This window comes from Pygocentrus nattereri, chromosome 12 (genome assembly GCF_015220715.1).
Source record: "Pygocentrus nattereri isolate fPygNat1 chromosome 12, fPygNat1.pri, whole genome shotgun sequence".
Lineage (NCBI taxonomy): Eukaryota > Metazoa > Chordata > Actinopteri > Characiformes > Serrasalmidae > Pygocentrus > Pygocentrus nattereri.
Genome location: NC_051222.1, coordinates 15,790,587 through 15,814,853, shown reverse-complemented (window position 1 = coordinate 15,814,853; position 24,267 = coordinate 15,790,587). Strand labels below are relative to the sequence as shown.

Genomic DNA, 24,267 nt, shown 5'->3' with positions numbered 1-24,267 from the left:
AGTGCAGAATCACAGCCATGACATTGTTGGGCCACAACAATAAAAAGTAGAGCTGCAGCTGAAAACTGAATTAACTGATAACTCAACAGGTAACAGATCTTATTATGGTTTTCTCATCTAGCATTTTGTATGTTTACATAACATTCTAACATAACAGTATGTTTGCCACATACTGCCCTGCATACAAGCTCCAACTAGTTTTAATCACCTCAGACACATTTTAAATGCATACAGCTTTTTATTTTAGAAAATAAAGATAAATATTACAAACTTAGAAAAATGTCATAATATAAAATGATTTAATTAAAAATATTGCTGACATTAGATTAAAATTATTTACTCAACTAATTTACAAAGTATAACTAAAGAGAGAAGGAGACCGACAGCTTTGCCATCAGCAGGCAAACAGTGGCCCCCTATCCTCTAGCTATCAGGGGTGATCTTAGGCTGTTGCTACAGTGTATCAGGTGATTACTAAAGTACTGTTAGACTGTTGCTATGGTGACCCGGGTGGTTGCTAAGTTGTTTCTAGGTTATTGCTATGGAAACACAGGGTTGCTATGGTGTCCCAGGTAGTTCTATGGTGCTGCTAGGCACTTGCTGTGTTATCTAGGGTGGTTGCTAAGATGTTGCTAGGGCATTGCTATAGTATTCCAGGTGGTTGTTAAAGTGTTGCTCGGCTTTTGCTATGTAATACCAGGTGGTTGCTAATCTGTTTCTATAGAATCCCAGGTGTTTGCTAAGGTGTTAAGAGGTTGCTATGGTACCCAGAGGGTTGTAAAGGTGTTGCCAGGCCATTGCTATGGTATCCCAGGTGTATGAAGTTGTTTCTAGACCACTGCCATGTTATCCAGATGGATGTGAAGGTGTTCCTAGCCCAATCTGTCAAGCCAACTTGTTTAAAAAACATGCAAACAGCATAGACAGTTTACTGACAGAAGTAATTACAGCTCTGATAAAAAGTTATACATAAGTAATATAAAATTAATATAACACACAGAAACTTTGAGAAATTCCACTTTTTTAACCATAATTGTGAGAGTGAATTTGTCCATTCACTGCTATACAAATATTCTTTCAAACATAAAGAGCTACAGAGTTTTTTTACACAAAAATGGAGAAAAATACACATGCTTTGACAATGCACACAAATAATACACAACTAATATAGTAGTGTATATAAATGATATACAAACGGTCATCATTTGTGTAATTTATTGTAATTTAAAGTGAAAATTCGGCAAAAAGCTAATTTCCCCTTCGTCCATATGGAGATAATCAGCCAAGACATGGTTGGTGTCTGAACTTTGCTTCTTTAGTTATGCACTGGAGCTACGATGCTAATGTAGCCAACTAGCAACCAACCAATGCCAAAGTCTTGCTAATGTGGTTTCTGACACAGACATCTTTTATTTTGTCCATTTACATAGATAAGAGTATGTCATTCAGCATCAAAAAAACAAGTGTTCAGAAGCTTCCAAGACACCAAACATAATTTGGATGACACTTTTGGCACTCTGATTTTTCACCAAACTATCACTTACAGCTGAAATTCATTTCACATCATACGGTTACTGTCCTCTTTTGCTTCTTAAACATGATAAATATTATTTTTAAATTTCATCTTTATAAGCTTTTCTTGGCCTTTCCTCTCCCACCTCGTCCTCCTCTTCTCCCTCTCCCTCTCGGCTTCAGCTCAAACACAGAGCGTGCAGTGACCATGGCAGCTCCATAGCTGTTCTCATTTTCATCCTCTGAGTTCGAGCTGCTGCTGACAGGCTCCACCTTTGAGGGTTTGCTAGGCTGTTTCTCCTCCTGAACAGGCTGCTCATCTTTTATCTCGTCTTCCAGGATGTCGGTGTAGACGTCTGACCCAATGAAACCTCCTCCAAACACTCCTGCAGGTGTAATGTCTGTGCCTCCCTCTTTGGCTTTCTCCTTCTTTCCCATCTTGACCGGCGACACTTGTTTTTCATCTTCATCACTTTCGTCTTCTTTGCTCACTCCTTCACGCTCTTTCCTCTTAAGGCAAGTGACAGCTCTGCGCAGGCGCTGGCTACGGATGGCCTGCTTCTCCTGCTGCTCCAAACGGAAGAAGGAGTCGATGCGCAGTTGTGTCTGCAGACAAAAAAACCACCCAATTATCGCAAAATGAGACAAAATGGCTCACTACTGTTCACTTGTACTTGTGAAGTATTGAGATTTACAGTGCTGATTCGAGATCAGCTTACTCTTTTCTCTTTGTTGATAATGTTAAGAAAGGCTTGGCAACACAGACAAAAGCATATAACAATATTTTGTAGCTCATAAGACATTCACAATAGCTTGTATGCATTTTCTAAAGCTTAATTTTAAGTCTGCAAGGTATTATGAGAGAGAAAAGGGCTTATTCTGGTATAATATACAAAATGATTAGTTATCAAAATAGAATAAAATTTGTATAATGAATGCAGTATAACAGATGTAGTGTGTTGGGAAATTAATATTCATTAAGCTACTGATCTGGACAGTAAGCACTTATTCTCTTGATAAATTTTATGTTAGAATGTGTTTTTATGTAAGTTACTGTGTTTGTACATTTTTTAAATCTATCCTCATGGCAGCCTGGTATTATTTGTAATTATCATCCATACCTGGTTTCGCTCAATCAGTGTATCATTCGGTTAAACCAGCCTTGCTGCTGAATTTGACAAATCTAATCTAAATCTAAAGATTGAAGGCAATCTGGACTTTATCAACTACACACAAAAAAACGACTAATATATTACATATATATCATATATATTTTTAATGTTATGTGTTTTACTACCAAAAACATGGTTATAAACAGTACCTAAGATTTTTTTTGCACAGTACTGTTTATTTCATATATATATATATATATATCCCTGTTCCTTTACATACAATGTTTTATGTGAAACACCTTTGAAAAAGTTGTAAGTAACAAATACATAAATAAATAAAAATGTAAAAAAACAAACAAACAAAAAAACAAACAAAACTGTATTGCTGGTTTGTGTTTAGGTGAATGCCAGACTTTTTCTCCAATCCTCTATAGTGAGTTAAAGTTGCGCATTGCTACTTTGTAAGCAGCCACTGTTCATCCTGAAACAACAGTAGTGAAATATTTTCAACCTCCTTTACCTGTTGAGTATTGAGCTGTTTGAGCACTGGCTGCAGCGTCTCTTCTGTCTTCTTGCTGTTCCAACCAAAACGGCTAAAACAAAACTTAATACTAGTTAAGAAACATTTTTACAATCTTGAAACTCATTAAATGATTTCCTCACATATATATGCACTTAATATACTGAGAACCATGACTAGTTATAGACAGAATGTAATCACTGCCACATATACCAGCAAAGTTGTATTTGAAGGATATTCTTTGATTAGATGGAGCTGCAGGCAGCCCCAACTAAAGGAGCCCTCTGATTGATCAACAGATGGCTGGAGGTAGGCCTGGGCGACAGCAGGGTTGGGGAAGCCAGCATGTACTGTCAAGTTTCTCAGCTTTTTCTTGACTTTGGTGTCCTTCTGATTAGTGACCAGCTTCTTGTTCTTTTGAGCCTCATTCCACCATTCACTGTGGCAGGCAGAAGACACCGAGTGTTACTGCTGCTCCACAATACCTTGTCTACTATGTAATCAAAATGTAAGCTCAACCACTGTTTTCTAACTGTGTTTGCATGATTTCCTTTTTGTCATTTATTTATTTATTTATCACTTAATTAAAAAAAAAAACAAAACACTATTGCTGTTTACACTGCATCACCAATTACAAAAGAAACAGTGCAAAATGGTCTATGATAATATCTTGTTACATCAACTTACATTGAAAGGCAAAGTCATTATTGCTTCTTCTGTAAAGCTGCTTTTTAAAGAAACAAGGTTTTGTTCCAATCGTGATGACATCAAAGAGAATCCAAGTGTCCTACCTGAACTCTGTGAGTGGTTCCAGTCCAGACCCAGGGAACTCATTGAGCAACTCCATGCCTGTAACATATCCAACCCCTGGAATCCCCTCAGTATAATCACTACCCAATAGATATGCCAAGTTGATCATCTTGGTCCTGTCTAGTCCTAAGGAAGATAATGATATACTTAAAATAATTTATATTACTATGCTCTACATTACAGCATCTTTAAGAAAATAATTGCCACTTTCCCATCACATAAGAACAAATACAGACAAATACAATTTTTTAATAAAGTTGCCGGCACCGTCTAACAGTTAATTCTCACCCAGCTGGTTCTGAATGTCCACATACTGGTAATGCTCCACATATTTGTTATTGCTGAAGAAGTTTTTGTAGACGTGTCGTCCTCCGAACAGCCAGATGTCACTGTCATCAGTGATTGTGCCATGAGTCTGATCGGTTCGGTCCAGAGCTGCACACTGAGCTTCAGCCTCCATAGGTGCTACCAGGAAGGGCACACCAAACAACCGCAACAGCTCCTACACCCAGAAAACAGGATGTGTTACACCACTGGCTCTGTTCTGAGTCCTAATAAAAACTTCCTCCTGAATCGATGTTTTGGCAGATGAAAATTTTGGAAAAAAAGTCAAGCTACTTTATGAATCATTTTTATGGTAATAAGTATTAGAAATAGAGGTTACAAAATATTATTTCCTGTTACGGCCATTTCAGACGCATTCAACCAGCAGAAGTAATGTGTAATAGGCAGTGACCTACACCTACGTTCTTGGTTCACGGTTATCCAAAATACTGCTCTATTGAAATCAGACATCAGACAAATCAGTACTTTTTCACTAACATTTTCAATCAAAAGTTCTGACTGCTGCGATCACATTAGGCAGTACTATTGTTTGTCTGAGCTCAAGCTGTGTCTCATGAGGTGGGAATGTCTAAGCAAGCAAGCAAGCAAAGTTTATTTATATAGCACTTTTTACAGCAGGTGTTATCACACAGCAGCTTTACAGAACAATCAGTATTACAGAAAGAGGAAGAAAAGAAAATCCAGGTCCAAGCCTCCATAAGCAAGGCAGTGGCAAGGAAAAACTTCCTAAGGGCAAGAGGAAGAAACTTTGAGAGGAACCAAGGGGAACCCATCCTCCTCTGGACGACACCGGATAGCAAACATTGTTAGTATAAAGTATTACAGTACAAAGCGGGAAAAACAGGTGGGCAGTGGTAAATTAGATTAGTTTATGATTATGTCTATTCTAAATTATCTCTACTTGGCAGCTATGCTAATGTCAGGAGCCTACAATATCAAGCAGGAGCAGCAAACAAGTCTTTGAGTTTCAAAGTCACACCCGTTGTGGCCATCAGACCCCCTCCCAACCCCAACCACAAGCAACCACAGACACATGCCAGAGTGCCAATATCAGCCTTCAACACCAGTGGAAATAAAAACCTTGACTGAGAGCCACAAGAGAAACCAAAATAGCTCTGTGGTCATTCACAGGAACATAATTAATGATAAGAGAATAGTAACCGAGAGAATAAACCAGAACAGAAAAAACAACAGCAGTCAACCATGACAATTTGCTAAAGCCGGCTTCAAGTTGTATGACATATAATGCTGTGAAAATGTATTTGCAACTTCTTGACCTTCTTCTTTTCATTATTTTTTTGTTTCAGATCTTTAAGCAAAATTTAGAACAAAGACAAGCTGAGTTAAGACAAAAATGCACTGTAAACACAGTGAGATGTAGGTAAACTTTGAGATTTTTCAAACGCATTTGATGCGTTTATGTAAATTTAAAAACTTTCAAGTGTGAATACAAAAGGGTTTCATTTTTTCATTATGCAAAGTTGCATAAACATATCAGTTCTATTGTGTTTTTAACGCAAAGATCATCTGCCTTGACATAGCTGACATTCGCTAACCCAGTGAGTTCACTGTGCTCACCTGGCTCTCCTGACACATCTGTCCTGTAACTGTAGCAGCACTGCGCTGCTGTTGCTGCTGCTGCTCGTGTAGACTGCTCTGCTCCACCTGCAAATCTCTCTCCAACTGCTCCAGCTCCTCCTACAGGACACATACACAAATGCTGACTGAATTAACAGTTAATAATTCCATAATGATACTTTCCAGCCAATCTAATAACTTCACTTTGGCGCTACGTGTGAGATAATTTCATTGGTTCCGTCAAAGCAGCTGGTTAAAAAAAATACAATATCATGAAGCTTTTCTTACTACAACCCCAATTCCAATGAAGTTGGGATGTTGTGTAAAACATAAATAAAATCAGAATACGATGATTTGCAAATCCTTTTCAACTTATATTCAATTGAATACACTACAAAGACAAGATATTTAATGTTCTAACGGATAAACTTTATTGTTTTTTGTAAATATTCACTCATTTTGAATTTGATGCCTGCAACACATTCCAAAGAAGTTGTTACAGGGGCATGTTTACCACTGTGTTACATCACCTTTCCTTTTAACAACACTCAATACGTGTTTGGGAACTGAGGACACTAATTATTGGAGCTTTGTAGGTGGAATTCTTTCCCATTCTTGCTTGATGTACAACTTCAGTTACTCAACAGTCCGGGGTCTCCGTTGTTGTATTTTGCGCTTCATAATGCGCCACATATTTTCAATGGGAGACAGGTCTGGACTGCAGGCAGGCCAGTCTAATACCCGCATTCATTTACTACGAAGCCACGCTGTTGTAACATGTGCAGAATGTGGCTTGGCATTGTCTTGCTGAAATAAGCAGGATGTCCCTGAAAAAGACGTTGCTTGGATGGCAGCAGATGTTGCTCCAAAACCTGTATGTACCTTTCAGCATTAATGGTGCCTTCACAGATGTGCAAGTTACCCATGCCATGGGCACTAACACACCCCCACACCATCAGAGATGCTGGCATTTGAACTTTGCACTGATACCAATCCGGACATTTTCCTCTTTGGCCACATGACGTCCTTGATTTCCAAAATCAGTTTGAAATGTGGACTCGTCAGACCACAGGGCACTTTTCCACTTTGCGTCAGTCCATCTCAGATGAGCTCGGGCCCAGAGAAGCCGGCGGCGTTACTGGGTGTTGTTGATATTTGGCTTTCGCTTTGCATGGCAGAGTTTTAACTTGCACTTGTAGATGGAGCGACGAACTGTGTTCACTGACAGTGGTTTTCTGAAGTGTTCCTGAGCCCATGTGGTAATATCCACTACAGAATGATGTCAGTTTTTAATGCAGTGCAGCCTGAGGGATCGAAGGTCACAGGCATTCAATGTTTTCTGCCTTGCTGCTTACTTGCAGAGATTTCTCCAGATTCTCTGAATCTTTTGATGATATTATGGACTGTAGATGATGAAATCCCTAAATTCCTTGCAATTGCACGTTGAGAAACGTTGTTCTTAAACTGTTGGACTATTTGCTCACGCAGTTGTTCACAAAGTGGTGAACCTCGCTCCATCCTTGCTTGTGAATGACTGAGCCTTTCAGGGATGCTCCCTTTATACCCAGTCATGACACTCACCTGTTTCCAATTAACCTGTTCACCTGTGGAATGTTCCAAACAGGTGTTTTTGAGCATTCCTCAACTTTCCCAGTCTTTTGTTGCCCCTGTCCCAACTTCTTTGGAACGTGTTGCAGGCATCAAATTCAAAATGAGTGAATATTTACAAAAAACAATAAAGTTTATCCGTTTGAACATTAAATATCTTGTCTTTGTAGTGTATTCAATTGAATATAGGTTGAAAAGGATTTGCAAATCATCATATTCTGTTTTCATGTTTTACACAACTTCCCAACTTCATTGGAATTGGGGTTGTATAATTGTATAATCAGATGCCCTGTGTACATGTGGGCAGAGCGTCTGAGACTAGGACTAGGTGCTGTATAAAAATGTTTCACCCAGCCATTGTGATACGGCATGATATGGTTACTAATCTAAACCCAGAACTATCCATACCTTGTGAGCAAAGGGGTTTTTAGGAGGTAGTTTCAATTGTCATGCAATGCTAGTGTTAACAGTAAACAAGCAACAATAGCAACAAAGTAGGAGCTTGACTGACAATCAGTGTGGAATGTGTCTAGTGCACTATTTCTAATATTTTAATCACACATACCCAGCCCAGCACAAGAAGTGCAATCAAATTCAGCATGGGTACCCAAATACAAGACCGTTCACTTGGCAGTTGGAATGATGACTAAATGCGTGATTATGAATTTGTAACTGTACTGCCCTGTCCAATGGAAATACACCTGTTTGAATATTGCTACCTCTAAAAATGACAAGGGATATATTGAAAAGCTAGAAACAGTAACAGCAACATGTCCAATTTTGTCCATACCTTTGTCCAAGTCTTCTGAATAAGCCAACACTGGACATCAAACATGCAAAGCTGACCAACAACATTTGGAGTAAGGGAAAACTGTTAAACCTATTACTTTAAATGGCTTAAATGTAATGGTAAATGTACCGTATCAATGTTGTCCCATTCACTGGAAGCAGGGACAGTTGTGGCTTCCTGAGCAGACTCAGTTTCTTGCCTCTCCATTTCAGTCTGGTTTAGAGATGAGTGCAGACTTATGTCACTTGTATCTGCCCCCTCATTACTTATTTCCATGTCCTCTTCTGTCTTATTCACATCTAGCTGTGTGGTCTGACTTGTTAACAGTTCATCGACTCTGGTTACCGAATCATTTAATTCAGACATCTCCTCCCCTTCTGAGACCTCGATGAAATCCTCTGTCAGTACAAGAGACAAAAATGTTGTAATAAAAAGTTAGATATAGACACAAAAAGGCATTGCAGACCAATACTATACATAATATTTAGTCCATATAATAAATGGATTGCAATTACCCAGCAAGTGTAAGTGTAACTTCTGTTATTGTTGTGTAAACAGTGTAGGCTTTCATACCTTCAGAGCTGCTGTCCTCCTCTTCACTCTTTACTGTAATTTGCCCTTTTCTTTCCTGTCTCTGCCTTTCAGTGTGAACGTCTGCCTGGTCAGTACCAGTTTCTAAGCTTCCTTTCTGGGGAAAAACCTTCTCAGGTAAGTCACTTTCTTCAAGTGTTTCTTCTTGACCTTGGAGTGAAGCATGGTGGTGGGACTTGGGTTTAATCTCCTCATCTGAGTCATCTGAGAAGGGAAAAACTGTACTTCGGGCATCTGCTACACTGCTTTTCTTCTCGTCTGGTCTGCATTCTTCTCCTTCAGTCAGCACAGCAGATCTGAAAGCCTTGCTCCTCATTCCAACCACCTTTTCCATTTCCTCCCCCTCAGAACTGGTTGAGTGATCCTGCTGTTCTTTGTGCTTAGTGCCACTTTCTCCCAAGGATCTCTGAATGGCCAGCAACGTTTGTGGAGAAACTCCACCTCCATGTTCTTCCTGAGCTTCAGGCAAGACACTCATTTTACTTTCCTCTCCATCCTCATCTTCAGAGCTGGTGATGATGACATACTTTGGCTGAGGAGCCTTTTTATATGCTGTGTCATCCTCCATCATGGCTCTCTGAATGGCTTCTAAAGTACGAGGAGACACACCCCCATTGTCATCCTGAGAACTTGTCGTTCTGCTTCCTTGGACTGTTTTCTTGGAGACCCCTTCATCTTCATCAGAGCTGGTGTCCATCATGGCTGCCTGAATGGCTTGAAGGGTTCGTGGAGAGGGGGGAGCTCCATCCGAGGACTGTTTCTCCACAGAAAGAGTTGGCTTTGGGGTTGTAGATGATGATGATGATGATGAAAAAGAAGGGTCATTTCCCTCTAGGATATCATCCGATACTGGGCGCCAAAGGGGCTCAGGCCGTCCTTTAGGTCTTCCTCTTTTTGACCACGGCCCACTGGACCAAGGAGTGGCAGCTGGTTGGCTTTCGGGAGCCTTGACAGGCTTTTGGTGCCCTGTAAAAGTACAGCAAACTTTTTTCTACTAAATATTTTAGAATATTTCCAACTAAGATTCCTTTGTAACAGAAATAGGCAACCTGTCACACTGATTTTCATGTAAAAATACAATAATTCAGTACATTAATTCCTGACAATTTTTATTAAGTTTCATTTTTCATTTTGGAGAAAAATCTAAAATATAAAAATAAAAGAAGTAAGAGCTTTGGACCTCCTGTTCTAAGTCACATGACTACCCAAATCCTAACTGAAAGTCAGAAAATCCTATTTTTGATCCCAGAACTGTGACTGTTGTCAGTCACCTGATTTGCTGCACCCTCTCGAACTTTGAAGGAGATACAAACCTAGGCACAAGAACTCTTCCTACAACTTACAACTTATAACTGTACAGTAAATAAATGTCTCAAATATTACCTCGCTGGCATGAATATGAGCGTTTAAAAACTATTTTCCTGTTTTTTCCACACTGATATATTTTTATGTATATACAGTATTTATTTGAGTTAAGAAATTGAGCTTTAATTAAATTATATTTTGCATCTGTTTCAATAAAACAACCATCAGAGCATACTGATATAAACAATGAGGCTGTATATCTGATGTCTGAACATTTAGTAACGCTATCATGAAAATGCATTGCTTTCTGTGTCTATGAAACATTGTACTGATTGGCCACCAGATGTCGCTGTGGGGCGATGAGCACTCAAAGATCTCTTGTTCGCTACAACAGTTTCAGAAAAGCTTCAGTGCAAAACTAAAGAAGCAAAGTTCAGACATTAGAAATGTCTTGGCTGACTGAGTAGGTAAGAGGAAAATTGTTTCAGTTGGATTTTTCCCCAATCACTTTAATGGATAAACAGTGCTCTGACCTTTGATGAGAATGTAGTGCGAGGAGTCCTCAGAGATGACTCGGTGGGCCTCAATAGTGTGTTCTCCTCCTTGCCTGTACTGCTCCTCCATGGATCCATAGCTCCTCTGGCTCATCTCCTTCTCCACTCCTTCCAGACGCTGGTTCAGGTTATTCCTCTGCAGCAGCCCTGCCAGCTGGTATTGAGAGAAGTCCCTTGATCTCTGCAAGGAGAGATATGTAATAGCAAACAACATTTGGAAGCACGTCAGTTGAGCTTCATACCCCTCGCCAAGCAAATGAACTTTGATGATTGTGAGTGTTTGGTGAAGGACGTGTCTTCAGAAGATGTACTATTATCATCAAAACCTCATCAAGCTGGACCTTCTTTTTGAGCCTGTGCATGCAGCATTAATACATAAACACGTATGACGTGGTCTGAAAAACTCTCGTCAAATCTGACCCAACACCACTGACCATTTCAAGCTTTAGAGCAGTGGTCTCCAACCCTGGTCTTGGAGATCTTCCTTCCTGTGGAATCTAGTTCACACTCTGCAACACCTGTTACAACCAATTCAATTCTTCAGAAGTTTTCGATTGGTTGGATCAGATGCATTAGTGTTAGGTAATGGGAGGAGCAGCACGTTAGTTGCAGGTTGGAACTAAACTCTGCAGGAAAGTTGGTCAACCTGGAAGAGGGTTGGTACCATATACCATATGTTTATTTCTCCTGACTCAATAATGAGACTTCATTTAATCTTAACAAAAACATCTTGCATAGTACAGCTTTCAGAATTATTTTTTCATGACAAATAGAACTAAGATATAAATAACATACTGTAATTATCTATTAATAGTCAATTAAGTGAAGTAATTTCATCACTGCTTTTCAAAACTGAGGCATTCTAAATGTTTTATTAAATTATTTATACATTTATTTAAAACACTGAAACATATATACCTATATTTATAAACATTTCTTCATTTTTACAGCCTCACACAAATGATCTTAATCCTATGAGAACTAGTACCATGTTTAAATCATTTTACAGATGTATCAATAATCAAATATTTCAAACATCTGAATGATTGTGAAAGGGAAGCATAACTGCTGCAACGGTCAACAGGTCATTGTATATGTATGTCTGCAGTACCTCTGGAGGTGTGTGGTACAATGTACGTCTTCTCTTGGTAAACTCCTTCATCTCTTTCAAGATCTCATGTTTGATCTCCGGTGATAAGAGGGAAAACTCCTGGGAGTTTATGTCTACGGAACTGGGATTGTCATAGAACTCCTCCTGCAAAGACATTTAAATTGAAATATAAACAATTGTGAGAAAAAGCAGGATAACATAATCCTGAACATATTTAAACTTGGTGCGGTATATCCTTCAGACTGGGTTTCACTGCTTAATCTCACCTGAAATCTGAGATAAGCCTCTGGCATCTCATCCCCATCTCTGTTCTCTTCTTCATCAGAGCTAAGATGGGGTTTGTTGAAAGCAATGGTTATGTTCAAAATGCACCAAGTATTTTTATTTTTTTAAAAACTGACTGTGCTTTCTTACCTACTCCTCTCTTTCTCCTCTATGGGAGGCAGTGCTGGTAAAACATACATGTCATCTTCTGCATCTCTTTGAACAGAGGAGATACTAGGAACTGTCTCTTGACTGCAAAAACCAAAAACATGTAGCTGCATGATGAACTCTTTTACTGTACTTTATCAACAGTTGTAATACAGGCACTTGTATTGTGTCCCTAACCTGCGGTCCCCCAGTGCAGCTTTGATGGCCTGCCTCTTCAGGAAGGTCCTGAGGAGTTTCTCATTGGTCTGCTTTGATTCACGAGCCATCTCCTCCTTCCTCTGTCTCCTGATGGCCTGAAGTACAACCATTTTTATTTCTACTCCAATACAACACCTTTAGTACTGCAATCCATTCAAAAATGGATTTTCACGGGACTCTTCTTTAAATGAAAAAGTATCAAGGCTGCAGACAAAAGGTTAAAAAGCCAACCAGGGAGAGTAAACATTGATCAAATGTTTGTTTTCATAAGCATATTTTTAATTTGTTGGTGTAACGGATAAAGGCATAAAAAAATTTGATGAAGTGGCTTTTAACCCCTTGGCCGCTGCCATTAAACAACAGAAAAAAAAGCCAAAGTGGCCGAAACCATTTGATTTGACCCCACCCCCACCACTGCAGGTGATATTATTGGTTAATATTACTTTTCCTCATCTGCTGGTGCAATGTCCTGTAGTCAAACTTCAGAAAGATGCTTTAGAAGCAAACAAAAATCATTAATTTTGATGAAAACCAGGATTTTCTCTTATAAATTGTATATGATGAATTTGTGCTTAACATGACAAGAAGCATGAACTAATTATAAAAAAGGTTATTTTTGATTTCATGTTAATTAAAACACTTGACTTGCAGCCTACCTACCTTATTTATTTGTATACTCTTTTTGGTCCTCAGCCCAACACAAAGCCTACCAAGTCAAAAAGTTTGGGTATTCTGGAACTGAGGCTTTTTATTTCTAGAAGAGTGCCAAGGAAAAGCATTGTTGTACTTATTGTACCCCCATTGATCTTCATTAACCACCCAATACCCCACTTAGTAGCATTCTCTACTCTCAACTACAGTAATGTGTCTCTATATATCTTCCATACTTGCAGACTTTACTCACCAGGGTCTGCTTTTTAAGCAGTGGTGCATCTCCATCGTACACAAAGATGGGCTTGATGCGGAAAAACAGCAACTTGCATAGGCGGTGAAACAGTGTGAGAAGGTGGGCGTTCTGGACACTGTTACCATCCCGATCCCGGACCCCCTTTACTGCCTGGTTGAGCCAGATACTGATATCTGTGAATCCAGATATCAAGGATGGCAAAGACATACCTTTGAACAGCACAAGCCACACACGTTTTAGGAAAGATGTGATTCGTCTAAGCAGTATGGGTTCACAGGTCCTATGGGATATCATACATATTTTCCTGTTTTTTACCACTAAGTGACTACTGGAATCTATTAATGACTGCCACAGCATTCCTGTCGTTAAGAGTATCCAAACTAAAAACAATACAATAGACCTGCTGTGACCTACTAGACAAGCTAGTAATTTTAGAAATGCTCGCAATAATCTTATTCTTACAAAGCCTACCCGCCAATCCTCACACTCTGAACCAGTGCCGTAGCTAAGGAGCGGTCAGGGGCGGCCTGTACCACCCCAGCAGCACTGCTGGGTCTGATCCACTTGTACCAGCACAACATACACTAACACACCACCACCACATCAGTGTCACTGCAGTGCTGAGAATGATCCACCACCCAAATACTGTTCTGTGGGGGTCCTGACCACTGAAGAACAGGGTGAAAGGGCTAACAAAGTGTGCTGAGAAACAGGTGGGCCATTCTTGTCATTGTAGAAATACGAAGTGCTTCTATATAGTAAGTGGAGCTGATGAAATGGACACTGAATGCAGAAACGACGAGGTGGTTTTAAAACGGCTCATCAGTGAACACTGTGAGGCAGGAGGAAAGAATCAGGGGTGTACAGTAGAAAGGATACCGACTGCTAGGATCTTCCCCTCGAGCGTTTCAGGGTTGACGGGCTTCCCTGTGCTCTCCAGCAGTTTCCATAACCCATGAACTCCCATTACACTCCTCTCACAGGTCTCAGACACCTACAGCAGGGACAGGCGACGTGAAAGGAGCACTTAGCTACGGCTGGAACTCAAGGAGATCCCTATTGAACGCCCTAGTGCGCTATTTAGGTGTAGAATGCATTACTTTGTGCCCTGTGCAGTGCACTAGTTAGGGAGTAAACATCCCTGAGGGACACAACAATAACCAGCCGGACAGGCTACACAGCTACTACTGTGTCTCTCTTGGATTGAGCGCCTTCATGGGCCAAATAAATCTCTATGCGGTGCCACTGTACGGAGCTATATATTTTGCCGCAACTGCAACTTTTATGGACTGATAACAAACTTTTACCGGCGTATTTAACCAACTAGCACAATGCTAATCCGTCTCTAGCAGCGTTCGCGTAACGTTAGCAGGAAGCGTCTTGCGGAAACACTGGCTGTGTAGATCAGTTCCGCTGCGAGTCGGAGGGGAAAATGGGGAACTCCGGCTGCTGGTGAGAGAGGTACGTGGCAGGGCTGATTAAAATGCCGATGTTTGTAGCCACACTACTGTTTCGTTACTTGACATTTGCATGGCTGTGTAATACCTATGAAAAGCCCCGTGTGTTTTGTTTCGGCGTAGTTCTCTTATGTCGCTTTTCCCCCGAAAGCGGGTTGTTTTGACCGCTAGCCAACCTGCTAGCTCGGGTTATCTAGCGTTAACCTAGCTAACCGGCCGTTAGCAGCTAGCTGTTAATGTTGGCTGAACAGGCCATAAAACACGGTAACTACGATGAAAACGGGGTAATGGCGAAACATCGTGGCTGATGTTGTGAAGGGATGTGGTTAGTTAGCTACTAAACTCCCAGCGAAACGCTCGTTAGTTCGCTTGCTGGCTGCTGTTCTCGGCGCTGGCGGTGTTGGCTGGTTGTCGTCAGCGGACTGGCCGTTAACTAACCGCGGTCATTTTTATGATTCCCCTTTTCTTATTTTCCAGTTTTCGGCTTGTCTGGATTAACTGCACTCATTTAGACTCTGAACACTAAGATATTTACTATTTGTGAATCTAAACCTGAAGTTTATATTGATAACTCTACTACTGTCGGTGAACACTTTAAAAACACGGTTCTTCAAGGGTTCCTTAGTAAAGACAGTTGTTCTATATAGAACAATTTACTCCTCAGTGTTTTTTTTGCCTGGCAAAGTGGTTCTTCAGATTGACGGAGAACGTGTTGTATACGGTTCTATATAGAACCTTTTTAAAAACGAATATTTACGATGTTAAACTTTGTAACAATGGAAGAACCTTTTTGGTGCTACACAGAAACATTTCCAACCAATCTGATTATACGAAGAACCATTTAAGCTTGAAATCGTTGTAGAAATGGTTCTAAATAGAACCGTTGTGTTTACTACAGAACCGTTGAAGGACCAGTGTGTAGCTGTTACTGTTGATTAAGGCTTTTATACAGCAGCTTGTTATCTAGCTTATCTACAATACAGCTGAGTTGCTATTTTGGTTGCTTAGAGATTTAAGCAAAGTACAGCGCCAGCATGCCTTACAGAAACACTTCTCTGCGTATGGTATGTATGTAGAGTGAGTTATCAGGTGTTAAATTACAGTGTTTTTCCTCTTTGTTTAAATTCTGCATAATGAAATGATTTAGATGTAACTTCCGAGTGGTCTGTTTAATAAAACAGTGATGGTAATAGGAACCAGACGTCTGAATCACATTAACGGGAATTCCACCCATTTTTCAAAATTTCTGCCTAATTTAGTGGAACAAGGAACAACATTCAGAGTGGTTTGACGTAAAATGATTCACTGTAGAGAAACTTACTGACTGATTTTTGTATAGTGGTGATCGGAACCAGCCAACTACAGCACAACTATAACCATTTTATTTACTATCCAAAACCACCAGTGATCCTACATGAGTTTTTATATGTAATGTTGATCGTGGTAAAAGAGTGGCAAATAATAAAGTTCATAAAAAAAATTAGGGTGGTTTCCTGAACATGGATTGGGCTTGGTCTTGGACTAAATCGCAGTGCCAGTGGTGGATCACCAGTGGAACTTCTTTCTAGCCCAAGTTAGACTTAATCTGGATCTGAAACTCTTTATGTATATTGGCCCTCAGTCTTCAGCATTTACAAAGGGATATTTATTGACCTAAAGACTTTTTTTCTTTCAAGGTGGAAAGCTGTACAGATTATTGTCTGGGATCTTTCACGATAGATTTCTGCTGCCATTTTAAGCATCTTCTTCAACAATGTCTGTTGAAGTAGCCATGAAAAGTGAGTAATCTTCCATACAATCTCTATATTATGTTGTTTTCATACCTTTGTGACTTTTTTAGACAAAATATCTGCTCAGCCAACTAGGCGCGCATGCAGATTCAGCAGATTGCACAGTTTGTGTACTTGATCTCACAGTTCATCTTCTCGACTCTCAGACTTGGCCATTGTGTCTGTCCGTGGCCCTGGAGATGGCATGGAGACAGACAAACCGGTGGTGGCCCCAGAGATCTCAGTGGAAACCCCAGTCTTGAAGGTACCATCAAAGCAGCACCCAGTACTCAAGACTGCTCCAGCATCGCCACACTCTCCAGGAGTGCTCCACCTGGGGAAAGTGAACAGGGAGGCATGCACTGAGGTGGAGGCTGTGAGGATTGTGGTGCCCCGTGCTGCCATCAGCCGAAGTGGCCGAGTTGGGGCTCACGAGAACAAAGGAGATGACAGAGCCTCTCCGCAGCATGGTGAGGACCAGCCACCCTCACCTTCTCCGGAGCCACAGGATTACAGGAGCGCCCTGGAGAAGCTCCAGAACTCTGAGCGCAGGCTGCTGCAGGACAAAGAGGGCCTCTCCAACCAGTTGCGTGTTCAGACAGAGGTGAGTCATTTCTATTTAGGTAAAGGAAAGGAATTGTCGTAATTTTATCGAAAAAAGGATAGAAGTACTGATACAGTTCAGGTTTCAACATAGACACTAGTATAACTGTTTTTATCTGTGCATCATATTTTTGTCCGTCTTTATCGATAATAGTTTTAGAAACCACATAAGCAAACACATCAAAGATTAATTAATCAAGGCAGTTTGGGGCAAGTGTGTGATTTTGGCCTGCGGTTTGTACAAGGCAAATTGCTGAGGTAGCGTACTGTTCAAAGGTCAGAGACAATTCTTTATTGTTTTAATTTATGGTCAAAGCGACCAGTACAAGTTCTTAATTTTTCAGGAACTATTTCTAAAGAGATTAGAGTACGTGTGATGCGTGTTTTATCTCTGCCAGTGGGAAACGGTATGCACCTTTTTTTGGTTCCTTAATATTTTAGCCTATTAGAGATGGAGGAGTGCCAGTGGTGCTTTTGCTACACATAGACAATGATCACAAAGACCACACTGTTTTCTTCACACACTGACTGCACAGACAGTGATGCACTACATTGGGATTAAATTTATACACTCCACTCTCACTTCAGATCTGGAAAAAAAATTCTTGCACTGTGTGAAAACGACTCGATGCTGTGGGTCTGAATGGATGAGCAGCTACCAAGAAGCCATTAATGACAAAATAAAATTTGCACTAGAACATTGAAACTGGATATCTGAGATGTGGACTAAGGTTTTATGAGGTTTGATGATTCTATATTTGTAATTGGGATTACTTATCATGAAGTAGAAAATGCAGCCAACTTTTAAGATTGAACTTCAGAATATTTCTGCAGGTTTGGGGGAAAAAAATTAAAGCAATCCTCCCAAAAAGGATGGAAGCTGGATGGAATAAAAATAACAATGGTGGACACACTAAATAGTGAATTTTTTTCTTCTTCTTTTTTCTGAATGAATGACTTGTACAGAACAGCTGTTTTAACTAGAATTGGGAGGTCTCTGACTTTTGCACAGTACTATTTAAGCTTCCTTTACATGTTGGCCATATTAACCTCATAGTGCAAAACAAAAAAAGTAACTTCTGACACCAAATGTCTCTGCTGATTAGTTCAGTTTTGGCCAGTGGGAAAATTGTAAAGGAACACATGTTAGTGTAGAATTTTCGTATACGGGAGGATGTGGTAGAGCAACTAGGTGTCAGGTAATCTGAGTGACTAAAATTGCCTAAAAGTTCTAAGTAAAACTTCTTTGTGAGAAAACATTACTTATTGTGTTAGTCAAATTCTATAAATAGGATGTAAAATTATGCCAGTTTTGTACAACTTGCCATCAGTTGCTCTTCTTTACCTTTACATGCAGGTAAACAGGGAGCTGAAGAAGCTGCTGGTGGCCTCAGTAGGGGATGACTTGCAGTACCACTTTGAGCGACTGGCAAGAGAGAAGAACCAGCTAATACTGGAGAACGAGGCACTGGGGCGTAACCTCGCTCACACTGCTGAGCAGCTGGAGCGCATGAGTATTCAGTGTGATGTATGGAGGAGCAAATTTCTTGCCAGTCGGTTAGTGTTCATTTATTTGTCCTTACAAGTAGCGGTGGCATGTCACGTTCAATTTTCCAATACCAGTCAGATATTTTTCTTTGAAAATGAGCTTTTTTTAATGCGCTTAAGAAGTCATATAAAATACCCAATTTTTAAATTCAGTTTAGCTCTTTACAAAAAGCAGAAATATCACATTTGTGCAAATTTGGACAGTTAAAAAAAAAAAAAAAAAATCGGGATTCTAGTATAATATCTATACAGCTACTTTTATGTTAATTTTATGTTACATGTGGCTTTTGCTATAATGTGACCTGCACCCTTTCACTTTACATTATGTGGCATCAAAAGAAATTCTGTGATATTTCAGGCCTGATTTTCATCTGTGCATTTGAAATGTAGAGTCATGGCTGAGGAGCTGACAAACGCCAGAGCTGCTCTCCAGCGGCAGACCAGAGAGGCCCAGAGCGCCATCCAGGACCTGCTGCTCGAGAGGGAAGAATTCTCCCAAGATATGATGCACACACATAGGTAAGACTAAAGAGGCACGATTTTTGATTAGAAACAAAAGAAAACATAGATTTTAGGTAGATAGATCATAGATCTTGGATTTGCTTCAGGTCTTTGGATGAAATACAACAGCTCACTGATGTTCTTTTGTGTGCAGGTCTCTGGAGCAGCTGCTAGTCTCCCTGCAGTGGGGTAGACGGCAAACCTACTACCCCAGTGCCCAGCCTCTCAGCACTGGAGAACTCGCTGCAGCCAATCGCAAGCTGGCTGATGCCATCAACTCCCACCTGCTGGGTAACGTGGGCAGCAGCACCTGCAACACTACTGTGAAGAGCAGCCAAGCTTCAGAACTTTGCAATACGCCAGCTGAGAAGATGGCAGAGAAGGTATGAGACTCCTCATTTTATACATTTCAATTGATTCTCTTTGTTTATTTTCTGTTGGACTGTGGACAGATTTAAGGTCTGCTGGAATGTAATGTAAAGTTATATTACTGCTGTCATAAGAACTTTGTAATTAAAATTTCTCTAGTTTTTTTTTTACAGTTTTACAATGATTAATGGATCATAACAGATGATGATTTTTTTTTTTTTCTTCTCACAAGTTTCCATTTTGAAGATGCAATATTTTCTTTCTAATGTAATAAGATATTGCAGGTCATATTCAGGTCTACTGAAATGTTCTTCTTGACATTGGTCCCAATTTAGGTACTCAGAAATCTAGACCCCATCGCCTGCTCAGACAACAAAGGTGAGCCGGTTGCTTCTGACCCCACCACTTCTCCTTTCTTGCCCAACAAAAAAAGCATCGGACGTTTCCATCCATACACTCGATACGAGAACATCACCTTCAACTGCTGTGAGCGCTGCTCTGGGGAGCTTCTTGTACTCTGAGACAAACTTATCTTAAACTAATGTCTACTCTCACCTCCAGTAGACAGCAACCTTGTTCAATATTTTCTTTCTTTTGTAACTACATTTTTGGAAAGCTGGATAGGAGCAGGTATTTATTCATTCTAGATCGTTGACGGTCATATCAGAAGATGGATACCACTACTGTACTGTTATGTGACAATAGGGCTGACTTCTTTCTGTATTTTGTTTTGTACAACTCTGGTCTTTATCAGTATAAATGACAATATGTTGTCTATTTTTGTGAATGCCAAAGAGAGAACACATATGGACTCACTCATCAAGTCTGACCAGCATACAATGAAATGTCTTGCTTTTTTTTGTTTATGTTAGCAGCTTCCTTGCAACGTTAAGCTGCTTGTCTTTTTTCTAGCCTACTTATCAGACCTTGAATGTCAGTGGTTTTGAGGTAGAGTGAATTGCCATGTCTTTGCACAGCTACTTGTACCGGTCACCCAGAAAAGATGCTTAATTTAAAACAGATGAATGATGAAATTCTTGCAGTTTTTTTGACTATGCAGTGTGCAGTGCAACAGCTGCTTTTGAAGAGGAAGTCTTCAATTTATAAGAGTCTGAATTTCATTCCATTTTCTGTATAAAATATTAGTTGTCTGTGTTACGTCGATTTTGTGAATTTTCAAAGGAGGCAGCAGAGGACAAATGGACTTTTGCTTGTGTATTTGTATATGATGATGTGTAGACAACCGCTGTATGATGATGCAGTATTAGTGAAAGTGGAACATAATAGCGTGAAAAAGCTGAAACCATCTTTAAAAAAAAAAAAAAACTTGGGGTACTGAATGAAACTGCATTGTCATATTTATGTATTTGCACTGTTGTGTGCATTAGTTTGAAAATGGATTGGTTAGTGTTGTGTCTAGGCTTTAATGAACTTACTGTAAGGTGCAATATGCAATTGTTTCATTTCTACTGAAACGGATGTTGTGTGAAATGTTTTCCTTGGCATTTCAAAAACATTTTCTGTGTAAAATTCTTAATTCTCTGCAGTGACTAAATAAAGTTTGATACGAAATTGTGTGTACTTGCAATAAAACCACACCAGAGCTTTGAATTACCATCCTGAATTTTAAAAATCTTATTTGTGCACCATATAGTTTAATATCATTTTCAAAGAAATATTTACCCATTTTAAGGCTCGTCTGATACTGGGAAGCCAAGGCACCAATCGCAAGTTTACTTTTTAAGGAAAAATTCCACTAAAGATTTCTGCATAATTCAATAGATGGGTCGTAGACATAGTCATTCAGATTAGTTACTCTGATTTCTTTACACGTGTGGTGATAGAAACTGTCTACAGTGTAAGCATGGTAATTCTATTCACTATCCAGAATGGCTCGTGAATCTACACGTCTTCTAAATATTTATACATTTATTTGTACGCAAAAGTTTCAACACCCCAATTTATGTTTTGATTTTCTAAGAGATAAGTTCACATCCTCCACAGGGAACAAACTAAAGCTTGTTTTGCAAATTTTGGTTTTGGACTTTAACATACTGGGGAAAAAAGAAATATATGCTATAACTTCCGCAGAGGCTACAGTTTATGCTTTATTTTTAATGTATTAAATTCAAAATGCAAGTAAATGGAAATTAAAACATGCAGAAGTGTGTTCTCTCTTATTTACTACTTATAAAACTCGACAAAGTGTCATTTCACTGCCCAAATTTTTGCATACAGCTGTATATGTTGGTAATGATGGTAGTAAAATAGTGATAAATCTGAGAAATGTTTTCTTCAGCAACAATTGTGCCTCAAAACACCCTGTGAGGAAACTCTCAGTGATATTAAAAGTTCAGATATCTGGTTCCTTTCACCACCACAGTAAACACTCCTGACTTTGTACGTTCCTCTTGATAATGTAACTTTACATTAAATCACTCTGAATGACTTTGTTTACATCTAAAACATTTAATTAAGTGGAAACGATGAAATAAACAGTAAAATTCTTTAATGTAAATTTTGTTATTTAACTCGGACATATTAACTGACTGAACTACTACATTCATTGAGTAACTGTTTATTTGTTATAGTTCTGGATGAACAGATGAGGACAGAAAGTCTTTGACATTATACATTTTGAGTCATGAGGTTATTCTTCATCCCACCAGTTTCTTTTACTCCTTACTTTACTGCGTTCCTCCATTTTGGTTTTCAGCGCAGTCCATAACCTGGTCTGTCCAGAAACAGGCTCTGATCCAGAAGGCGTTTTTTCTGCCCTTTGATTTCTCTTTTTCTGTTTGCTTACAAACAATTGACCAATTTCTGCCTCTAGCTCTCTGTTTGTGGCTCTAACTGGTGCTGCACTTTGAACATTGTCCTTTTTTCTTTGCTGGTGGAAACCAGTGTGCTTTCTCTTGGGCACAAACTCCAGAGCCTTCTCCCAGCTGCCGGTCTCCTTGGCCGTCATCAGGATCCGGATCATCTGGTCCAGGGTCAAGTTCTTGGCCCCACTGTCCCAATGCAGGTACTCGTCCAGTGGCAAACGGGCAGTGGCCAGCTTTAGGCGCTTGGCGTTGGCCAAAGAAACCCCGGTCTGGATGGAGCGGTCCACCAAGGCTCCCACAATGTACACCTTGCTGTAGTCGAAAGTGCGAAGAACATTTGGAGAGTCCGCAGTGAGATAGACGAGGCTCTCGCGGGGGAAAATGTCAATGTGACGCTGGCTGGTGGCAGTGATCAAGAGACGCTCCCAGGTCTCCTGGCTGTAGCGCTTGAGAAGTTCTCGGTGGTAGGCGCCGTTAGGCTGCAGGTTGCAGAAGTGCAAGTGGAAGGGATCTACAGCCCGCCGATTCCAGCCCTCAGTCTCCAGAAGCTGGGAGACGGTGTTCTCCATCTCTTGCCTCGACATGTGCTGGTCATAGCTCATGTCGTAAACCAGGGGCTGGCCAAACTGCATGGCTTGCGCCACCCTCCAGCCTAACAGCTTATCCATAGAGCGAGACCAGAACTGCATCAGATAGGTGTTCTTTAGTTTGGGTTCTCCTTCCTCCTCTCCATCCATCTCCTCACGTTCTCCTTCTGCAAGTTCTGGATCCTCTTTCGTTTCTGCCATTCTCTCAGCCCTCTTCCTCTCCTTCTTCTCTTTGTTGGCCTTCTTGTGGCCCTCCTTGATAGCCAGGTACTTGAGGAACTTCTTCTTGGATGACTTGGTGGTCAGCTCAGCCAGCGTCTCCAGCTGCTCATCCGTAATGTTTTCAGGAACAAGCTTGCCGGCCAGGCGCCACGTCTCCACCAACCTGCGGCTTGACTCCAGCGGAGAGAGCTCTCCCTCCACTTCAGTGGTGGATTCTTCTTCTCTGTCTTCTCCATCCTTGCGTTTCTCCTCTTGCAAAGCTTGTGATCGCATCACCGACTTCCACACATCCAAGTCCAGCTCATGTCTTGCGTCCACGTCCTGAGGCTGAGGGGCATCTTTCCTCAGAGTCCAGCTGGTACTCAAGGCTCTGCTTGTAGTAACTGCTGAGGGGTAAGTGGACGTCGGCAAACTAGGGTTACGAAGTTTCACAAGCGCAGAAGCCTGAGGAGAGCAGCAGCAGCACCTCCTCAGCACACCCACAACACGAACCCTGAGGAAGATCATGGCAGAGGAGCTTCAGAGCAGAGGAGAGACAGACAGGTGAGCTAGGCTGCTAACATCACAGGGCTTTATGATCAGGGAACCGAACAGGGACCGACTGCCGCGGTGAGGGCGCGCCGGGCAGAGTAACAGGCTTGTTTTGGTCACTTCATCTCAGGAAACTCGCCGCGCTTCCCTGCAGCTCGCTCGGAGGTCACGTTGTGGAGCAGTGCGTCCACTATTTCCGCCGTAGTGAAACACAACCGCTGTGCACTAAACACACGTTCCGCGACATGAACGAGTGTGTATTGTTTTTCCAGTTTTCAAAAAACCAAAACTATTCAATACAACTCGTATTTTCCCTTTTATTTTTGTTATCTATATTTGCATACACTTTTGAATTTATATCAAATATAAGCTGCCACTTCAGGCTTATGTTATAATCTTATATTAAATGTAACGGCTACACACTTGCTGAATAGAAAGTTCTCAAATAATAATAATAATAATAATAACGCTATATTCAACGT

At 40.5% G+C, this 24,267-nt stretch overlaps 3 protein-coding genes across 3 annotated transcripts; 1 reads left to right on the top strand and 2 right to left on the bottom strand.

The window, feature by feature from the left end:
• Positions 1–913: 913 nt before the first annotated feature.
• ercc5 (excision repair cross-complementation group 5) lies at positions 914–14,744 on the bottom strand. Its single transcript, XM_017701880.2, has 15 exons — positions 14,253–14,744; positions 13,371–13,546; positions 12,446–12,561; positions 12,251–12,352; positions 12,103–12,163; positions 11,837–11,980; positions 10,705–10,906; positions 8,849–9,832; positions 8,405–8,673; positions 5,878–5,997; positions 4,243–4,456; positions 3,936–4,080; positions 3,383–3,583; positions 3,145–3,229; positions 914–2,118 (listed from the first exon to the last, which is right to left on the bottom strand). Exons 1-15 carry the CDS (start codon positions 14,338–14,340, stop codon positions 1,627–1,629), a joined length of 3,399 nt encoding a protein of 1,132 aa, XP_017557369.1. The 5' UTR covers positions 14,341–14,744; the 3' UTR covers positions 914–1,626.
• On the top strand, positions 14,700–21,192 carry blzf1 (basic leucine zipper nuclear factor 1). Its single transcript, XM_017701882.2, has 7 exons — positions 14,700–14,834; positions 16,507–16,608; positions 16,767–17,203; positions 18,560–18,759; positions 19,141–19,269; positions 19,406–19,634; positions 19,956–21,192. Exons 2-7 carry the CDS (start codon positions 16,584–16,586, stop codon positions 20,139–20,141), a joined length of 1,206 nt encoding a protein of 401 aa, XP_017557371.1. The 5' UTR covers positions 14,700–14,834; positions 16,507–16,583; the 3' UTR covers positions 20,142–21,192.
• A 990-nt stretch (positions 21,193–22,182) lies between these two features.
• On the bottom strand, positions 22,183–23,996 carry trmt10c (tRNA methyltransferase 10C, mitochondrial RNase P subunit). Its single transcript, XM_017701800.2, has one exon. The coding sequence runs from the start codon at positions 23,759–23,761 to the stop codon at positions 22,271–22,273; it is 1,491 nt and encodes a 496-aa protein (XP_017557289.1). The 5' UTR covers positions 23,762–23,996; the 3' UTR covers positions 22,183–22,270.
• Between the last annotated feature and the right edge of the window lie 271 nt (positions 23,997–24,267).